At 46.8% G+C, this 8,577-nt stretch overlaps 1 protein-coding gene across 1 annotated transcript; it reads right to left on the bottom strand.

Annotated features, from left to right (window-relative positions):
- Window positions 1–6,242: 6,242 nt before the first annotated feature.
- Window positions 6,243–8,577, bottom strand: LOC143371419 (uncharacterized). Its single transcript, XM_076816570.1, has 4 exons — window positions 8,566–8,577; window positions 7,818–8,172; window positions 6,725–6,778; window positions 6,243–6,667 (listed from the first exon to the last, which is right to left on the bottom strand). Exons 1-4 carry the CDS (start codon window positions 8,575–8,577, stop codon window positions 6,447–6,449), a joined length of 642 nt encoding a protein of 213 aa, XP_076672685.1. The 3' UTR covers window positions 6,243–6,446.

Below are 8,577 nucleotides of genomic sequence, written 5' to 3'. Positions count from 1 at the left end.
TCGCTGGAGTGGATGTGATGCCATCGACTAGACCCGATGGTGCTTTTATAGGGGCATTGTCTGTGGCCTGGGTGTCCGCGTGCTCCCGCCAACCCCAAGGGCGGGGCACACAGGACACGCCAAACATTCTCTGCGGGCTGGGCGCGTGGCCGTTTCTTAGCTTATCAGCATTAAGTCAGTCATCGTGTTAGTGACACGCGAGAGCAACTCTTAACGCCTCACAGCCTACCCGTGGCTCAGGGTTCACGTGCTCCGAGTCAACCGCTGCATCCGTTTCCAACCGTTTCTACGACTGCGTTTACCTTGTAACAATATGCGACTGGTCTTTCGACCAACAGAAAAAAAAACACATAAAATAGGATAGGAACGCTCTGTTTAGACAGAGGAGTTTGGGAATGGGCATTTTTCAGCCTTCTAGATATTGTATTTATTAGGCAACGTAACAGAAATGCCAAAAGTGAAACGGGACGTTTGCCTAAATTTATTCTGACAGAATTTCCAATGATTTGTTCTATCCGAGACGCTGCTAAGGTCGTCGTTCCTCTCCTCTCTATTTCGTATTCACTATTCAGGGGTAATCCTCTTAGATTAAAGCTCTTCGCGTAGCATGTTTCATTTACGATCTCCCGTTCCGTTGGCGAGGGATGCATCACGGTCGATCCGAAGGCACCAGTCATCGCGGCCTTCACGGCTAGGAAGATCAAAGATCCTATCGCTTTCCCGTTAGATTAGGTGGACAAGCGTCGACGATGGAGTTGTTGCGCGTCCTTTGTCGTTGCATCCGTTTAGGCGAGGCACGGGCTGCATTGCCCACGCGCCGTCGCCGGTCCGCAATTGTCGCCTGGAATGACGATGTTTCATTGTAGTCGAACACGCGCTCGTGTGTGTCACGGTGGCACCAGCCTCGCAATGGATCACCGACCATGCCACAGATCGTTTAGAATATCATTGTTGGGCGTTGCGTGCACTTTCGAAGGTGACGAAGGTGACCCGCGACGCGATTGTTCGAATAATTGTTTCTCGGTTACGCGAAACCCTCCGAGGGGGGCGACTTTAATGCCACGCCTCGTTTAGTAGAGCAAGAGGGACGAAGAATTCCTATCTTTTCTTTCAGCTGGCGAAGCAGTTATTTCACAGGAAGATGACACACACGCACGTCCTCGCGATGAGACTACTTCCTAAAAGCTTCTGAACAATTATTTCTTCTTCACAGTCTTGTTTTTTTTTTTTAATAATTTCACTTATCGAGCATCTGTCACTCATAGACGTGGAATTGATGAAATTCTGGGCTGATGAAATTTGATCCGGCATGTGAATGTATTCCGGATTCATTGATCGAGAGCGCAAATACTGCAATCGTTAAAATTATTATGTTGGCGTAAATAAACCCCGGTGGTAGATTTTGATGGAAACAAAACATTCGATAGAGCATTTGATTGATTGCAATGAACGATTTTCGAAAGAACCGTGCGCAATTTTCGATGCTGCTGGAATGAAAAAGAATTCTCTGTGCGCCGACAGGCGTGCCATCGGCCTGCCAATGGTTTCGGCCCACCAGAGTCTATTTTCACAATGCAAATAATGCGTATCGAGCCCTGTAATTGGTGTACGATTACAAAGCCCGAAACACGATAAAAGAGGATTGCCAAAGCCGTTTAGAACCGCGGATTTGTGCGTTCGTTAATCGCTGGTCTGTCCTCAATGGTTTTCCTTGATCAAGAATTCGTCAGAAGCACTGTCGAGAATTCCATTTCCTCTACTCAAAGGACACAGCCGCGTTTAACTTATAGGAAACCCGATAGCACCCACAGTTACCATGCCAATAACGTAATCCCATTACAAAGCACCACAAACCATAGAATACTACACCCATGAAGATTTTCCACTACCGCGTTTCTGCAAATCGCCTGACACGTGTCACCAACAATGCTTAAAAGAAAGTCCCTTCTTCGATCTCTGTTTCTGTGAGAAAGCAGCCAGAATTGAGGCATTGAGAGAAAAAAAAACGGACTAATCCAAATTGAAAAGAAATTAATTTTTGCAAAAAATGTGGGTTAGTCTTTCCTCTGAATGGCTCAATGATATGCCGCAGGTATCACCGTCGATGCCTCGGAAAAATGAAATTTCGCTGGTTTTCGAGGGAAATTGAGCCAGCATCCCGGAACCAAGTCTCAAGGCTTTTACTTTGGGCGCGGTTTCGTGTCACCAATTCGTTCCAAGGCTGCGCCTCGCCGTTCACATTTTTTTCCATCAACGACCGAGCTTTTCCACCCCGTCACGGTCCAGCAGATTGCAAGAGCAGCCCCGCCCTTACCACCGATAAGTTCACCGACCCACGTGCACGCGTATCCCAGCTATAAAAGCTCACTTAGCATCAGCTTGCACGGCAATGTTCCTCCGTGATGGCTGATGGAAAGTCGCTGCTCGGAATCACGGCGGCCTCCGTCGACGTTCGGGGGGACTTTTCGTGGCTGCGGCACGATCGGCTGGGGGAGGGTGTCGCCAGGGAACGGAGAGCGTGCCCGACGGTGGGTCGTTCGGTTCCGATTTAATTGGACTCATCCTCGAACGGACACCCGCCCGGCCCCCGATCTCCCATGGCGCCCGCAACCACGATGGATCTGTATTTGGAATCGAGCGGAGACGTCGCCCCCGTGGCCAGCGGCCACGTCGAATCTCGAGGTAAGCCAAGGGTCGAAGGTGTACTTTTATGGCCCCTCGAAACGAGTTGCTGGAGAATCGGCAAGAATCCTTGCTTTCGGACTTGAGCGATCGCGTTGTGTCGGGTACAAAGTATGGGCGTTTCTCAATTTCCTTCTCGGACACGTAGAAACTGCTAGCTCGTAGCACGTATCGCGATGTGAATAACGATGGAACTGATGGCCCCGTGGTGTAACTGTATATATGGGATTTATCTACCCGATTCTGGGTCGATTTTCTCACTCGGAAACGCGGCGTTGCTTACGGTGCAAATATCTCATTCGCTGTGGAGGAATGCTAGCTTATTTCTTTCCATTCGTAACGATCTTTGAAGCCGTTTCGAAGGTGAGGGAGGGAGCTAAAGGGAGGGATAAGTCTCGCGTTTCGAATCAATGTTTAAACATCCATAGATCCTCGTTTGGCCACGTTTGATACATACGTTCTTGTTGCACGCGTTGTCCATACGTCTATATACATGAAACGGGCTCTCACCGAATGTTAACCAATCATTGTTTGTAGCCCTCCCATTTACTTGTATTCCCAGGCGATCCACGAGTCAAGCGTGAGCGTCCATCGTCGACGGTAACGCCAGGACCGCGTGGAAGGATCCATCGATCGTCCTTGCTCGATCTCCGGCAACTCACGGGGCATTAACGATCCAGCCCGTAACCGTATCTACCTCGTTATCGGCCACACCTCGTGTCATTCCCGATAGTAACGGCCCAGGGGTTCGCGAGGAACGAGAAAACAATCTGGCCCTCTTGCTTTATGCCCGGGCGTGTGTCGATCTATCGTGGTATGTCCCCGGTAGCCAACGACCTGCTCAGATTGTAACTTTGATTCGCGACAGTGCGGCCTGATAAATCGACCGTTGGCCAAGGAATGCGAGTCGAGGAATTTTGTGGGGGTGTACCGCTATGTTTTGGGGCTCGCAATTCTTTATTCTTGAAACTCGGGTGATGTGTGTCAACGCTGGGAGGAGGAAGTCTGCAGCATAAAAGGAGAGAAGAGAAGTTGTGAGAACGTTGGGTGTCCGGAGGCGTGGGCATTCTGTGTTTACAGAGTACTTTCTTCTTTTCTTGTACTACAGACTTCTGCAGATTTTTCCTCAGCGTTCCTGGTATATTTTCCATTTACACGGAACGTATTAATACGAAGCAAATGAACAATTTGCTCATCGATCCTCACATAGAGCACTGTGTAGCTAGCGCAGTAACGCGCAGGCACTGAATGTCGAAATTGTAACAAATAATACCTTCGCCTCTTGCATAACGCAAGTAGTGTTCGTCGCTAAAACACCTGTACATAATTCAAGCTTCGCGAAAGTTCGCGCAATATTTCCGTGAATACTTGAGCGGAAAGTATAACAGAACAGAAATGGTGATCCCTTCATTTATGAGGTTTGAAAATAAAAGAATATCTATGAAATATTTGCCTTTAATTTAAATATACGAGCCCCCTCCGACGTATACTGCTGGCGATTGAAAGAGGAATAGAAATAGAAGAACATCTAGTAACAGGATGCAATAGCGTGTGAACTTTTCATCTCTCAATCGATTACAATAATTACCAAGTTATCCTTTACGAACACTTATGCTTTCCAACGATGATACGAAGTGTTACGACTTCCTTTCCACGCGCCAGCACGAAATGCATAAAAATGTAGCAAGTAGTCGCACCCCTCCTCGTTATGCGGCACCTCGTCCAGTGGATGGTCGATCTTATCCAGGTGACCTTTCAGAATTCGTCGAGGTTCGATGCACTCTCGCAATGCAACCGTCTGATGACGAAACGAATGGCCTTGCAGCCGATGTACCGCGGATGGGCCACGATTTTCCCATAAAGGCGATCCACTCCTCGACTCTCCTCCCTCATATTCGCCCTGCTATCGCGGGACGGTGTGAAAGAGATCCGAGAATGGTGATTTTGACAATAAATCTTCGTGGACGGGCGCTGGATGCAGTCGCAGTTAAATCTGGGCGATTCCCACGATCGCGAGAATCGCGCTGATAAACGATCTGCTTGTTGATCCAGATTCGCGACAGCTGCTCGCCGCAATAAGTATCACGGCCCTCGGATATCATTTTGAACGCGGAGAATTCGATATCTAGCGATTGGTTCCGGGGCATTTTACATATTTCCAACGAATAATACTTTGGGCCTTTTGAACCTCGGAATTTCGATTCCTAAATTAATGGCGGAGGTAGGGGGATGGTATTCCATGTATTTAGAAATACTTACTGTGCTGCACATGTAGCGAAACAGTAGCTCGAAATGAGGGGCTTAAATGGCCATTGTTCCAGTCGTAAAAACCGCGGTGAAACGGTTGACGGGCGTAAAGTTTCTTTAGTCGTAGCGGCTGAAATCTGTAACGCGAATCGGGCTGACCATGGAGGAAACATACGGGTAATTGTCGTGTATAGATCCTACGATAAACGGTGTGCCTCGAGTGCAACGAATGATAACGCTGCAAATCGCCTGATCCCCTGTCCGACCTTCCCGTAAATTATGCGCGCGACGTTCGTTAGTTTCGTATTATTCAAGTCGCTCTCGTCGAGACACCTGTGTAGTGTGATCGAGGAAAAAATCCGCGTTTTTCTTTCTATTGCTGCAACAGCATTGACACGTTGGTCTGATTACCATCTCTGATCAACCATGAAAGCATTTCTAAGTAGCGCTTTGAATACAGAAGAACGGCGCAAGGTTCTACTTTACCTAGCGATTACTAGAAGAGTAAAGAATTCACATTAATTTTAATTCCGGAACGCAAGATCCTTTACTCGATAGGAATTTGTTACTTTATTTAGAAATTATGGACCCTTAGATTAACGAAAATATTGTAAACTGTAAGCATAAAAAATTCTACTATCTCTGACTATCAATTGAGAGTTCTAGTCGATTGAAAAGGTAGTGAATTCTTTTCAGTTTGATATCTGAGAGTCCCCAAATAGCGATAGGAAGGTTCGTGATCAATTAGAGATCGATCTAATCCAGTTAGCCGTCGTGTTTGTCCAGAGATTGACGGACCGTATCGTAAGTCACGTTTCTAACGACCTTACCCTTTTCCACGGCTCTCGATATATCGTTCTAACGTGTCGGATTTGTGTCAGCGGTTCAAGTTGACTCCGGTTCCTTGTACATTCGACCGTCGTTCCGTGTAGACAGGACCACGCATTCCTGCGAGCTAAACACTGTGAACCCCAGGACCGACAACCATCTAGGATCAATCGCGTCGAACTTTTTTCTCTTACAGGTCCCTTGTAGTTTCTCGCTCTACGGGCTCTCTGCTCGAGACCTTCGACCTTCTCTTTGAATTCAAAGTCGACACATGATGTTATAAAAAAGGAAGGGGTGACTGAATATAAACGCCATCTAAGGACGAGCTCTGTTCAAAGCTGTCAGCGTAACAGGGTGATGGGTGTAATTAAATCATGTCCATATATTATCGCAGGAGATCAAACATTAAAGTTACACCATAAATAGCAAACGAGCTACAAAATCTACAGAGTAATCGTATAAAAAGAAATCCATCCGGGCGGAACCCTTCTTATTCCAACCATAGTATTCAGTGAAATAGTGTGAAATGCATCGCGGATGAGGGGCGTCGTGGATCAGAAAAACAATAAGTCTAATAACGATATCTTAATCGAGACGTCGCGAAAGTGGATACAAAGTTGGCCTTGTAACTTGACTTGGATGTTACCGAGAGATTTCCAAAACTGTACATTCTCCACAGCTCTTACTCATTACCAATGGCCGTGACCAGTGTGGATACCACCGTGGCCAGTTCCATGGGCTGTGATTTTGCCAGAGGGCCCAGCGATCACTACCGTGCCAGCGCTGGGACCGGATACAGCCGCGTTTCCCGAATGTGGACCAGCGAGTACCGCGCCGTGAGACGCTGGTCCTGCAAGGACCGCTCCATGGGACGCTGGTCCAGCGAGAACGGCTCCATGAGAGGCTGGTCCTGCTACCACGACTCCGTGTCCACCGTGGCCAGCGTATCCTCCGTATCCTGCGTAGCCCGAGTATCCTGGGTACCCTGAGTAACTGTAGGCTGGTGCTGCATACGCGAGACCTGGAGATTTGATGAAAAGTAAGTACCCCGTAAAAGTAAAATGGCAGTGGCGCACTCAAAGCGGGAGCCAAGCGCCCCTGGCACCCCCAAGGAAGGGGCGTTGTAAGAAGAAAAGAAAACCGAATTTTATTCTTTAAGGGATCATTTCTGTAATCACGCCGGAAAATTCGGCAACATTCAGTTTTTTTTTTCTCAGCGAATACAATGAATAACAATGTCAAACTTTTTTTCATTTATTAAGCCACTTGTAATGTATACGGAACAATTTTTTTTAATACACTTTTAAATGTGTTTTTTCAATGTTATTTGGAGGTAAAAATCGCGCCTATGAAAAGAAATACCTCCCTGGTGGAAGTGATTTCAGCTCACAGACCCTTCTGAAACAGAAAAGCCAAACTGATTCTTAATCATTGTGAGTACCGCTGTCGCAGGTGCCAGAATTAACCACGTAAGTCAAAATTTAACAAAATTCCGCGCATTCAAGCTTCAAGTAAAAATGGAAAATTTCGAGACTTGAAGTTTGAATGCGTGCAATTTTGTTAAATTTTTATTTACGTGGCTAATTCTAGTATCTGCGATAGCGGTACTCATAATGCTTAAGAATTAGTTTGATCTTTTTGTTTCAGATCAGGTATATACTTTGAAAGACGCGATTTTTACCTCAAGATAACATTGAAAAAACACAATTAAAAGTGTATTTAAAAAATTGTTTCGTATACATTATAAGTAACTTAATAAATGAAAAAAAAGTTTAACATTATTATTCATTGTATTCACTGAGAAAAAACCCTGATGTTGTCGAATTTTGCGGCGTTATTACAGGAATGACTCCTTAAATAATTTTATATAATCACCTTACATAATTTGATTGAATTTGAATTAAAAATATTTTCATCCGTTCAACTCGGGTCTCCTCAAGATTAAATCCTGAAGGTGCCATTATAAAATGGTATATAGTGGCTTACCTTATGGAACCTTAGACCAATGCTCTTCGAAAGATAGAAAAAATAACCCAGTTGAATAATTAAAAGTTACTCACCAACTCGTCCATCGTAGCCTCCATCATAACCTTCAACATGGGCAGGCCCAGCAACCGAGGCGGTGACAAGCGCAGACCCAGCAACAGCACCAGAAACTTGCACTGGACCAGCCACAGATCCAGAGAGCTTCGCTGGTCCAATGGACGGAGCATCCACAGCAATCGGTCCCACGTGTGGACCGGCGACACTGGTTGGTCCCAGGGCTGGACCAGCGACCGCTACCCCATGAGCGTAGCCAAGCTGAGCACCATAGCCAAGATGACCACCGTAGCCCCCGTGGTAACCACCCCAAATGGCCTCGCGACGCTCGCGCGGCGCAGCTGCGACGAGGGCGAGCAGAGCTGCCAGGATCAACTGGAAATTTAACCACGATATCGGTGAGTTTTATTTCGATCCTAATTCGATGAAATTCTGACGGCGCACAATGGGGCGTTTGTGCCAATTTCTGAACCGAGGGGGGAGCACACAAATTCTCTACACAGCTGAGATTATATCGAACCGCACTGAAGCTCGTCAATCGCCCAAGGAACTCGACCGCCGATCCCAGTGTTACAAGGAACTTTACAAGACATATCGATCGCACAAACTTCCGCAAACTATCCGTCAGTGTGGAAAGAGATCGCCGAGACCGGCACCGGCCACATCGTCACGTTCACCAAACTAAAAGCTGCCGAGTAAATCTCTGCCGTATCGCGGCGCGCGTTAGGAAAGTTCGCCTCTGTTCCGATCGTGGGATCGAATACTTACGAGGGCCTTCAT

This window comes from Andrena cerasifolii, chromosome 7 (genome assembly GCF_050908995.1).
Source record: "Andrena cerasifolii isolate SP2316 chromosome 7, iyAndCera1_principal, whole genome shotgun sequence".
NCBI classification, from domain to species: domain Eukaryota; kingdom Metazoa; phylum Arthropoda; class Insecta; order Hymenoptera; family Andrenidae; genus Andrena; species Andrena cerasifolii.
Note: the sequence above shows the minus strand (reverse complement) of the source record. Positions and strands in the feature narration are given on the sequence as shown.

Coding starts and splice junctions, on each gene's coding strand:
- LOC143371419 (XM_076816570.1), bottom strand. Junction 6,779..7,817: donor AGGCTACGATGGACGAGTTG/GTGAGTAACTTT, acceptor TCAAATCTCCAG/GTCTCGCGTATGCAGCACCA. Junction 6,668..6,724: donor AGGGTACCCAGGATACTCGG/GCTACGCAGGAT, acceptor TCGTGGTAGCAG/GACCAGCCTCTCATGGAGCC.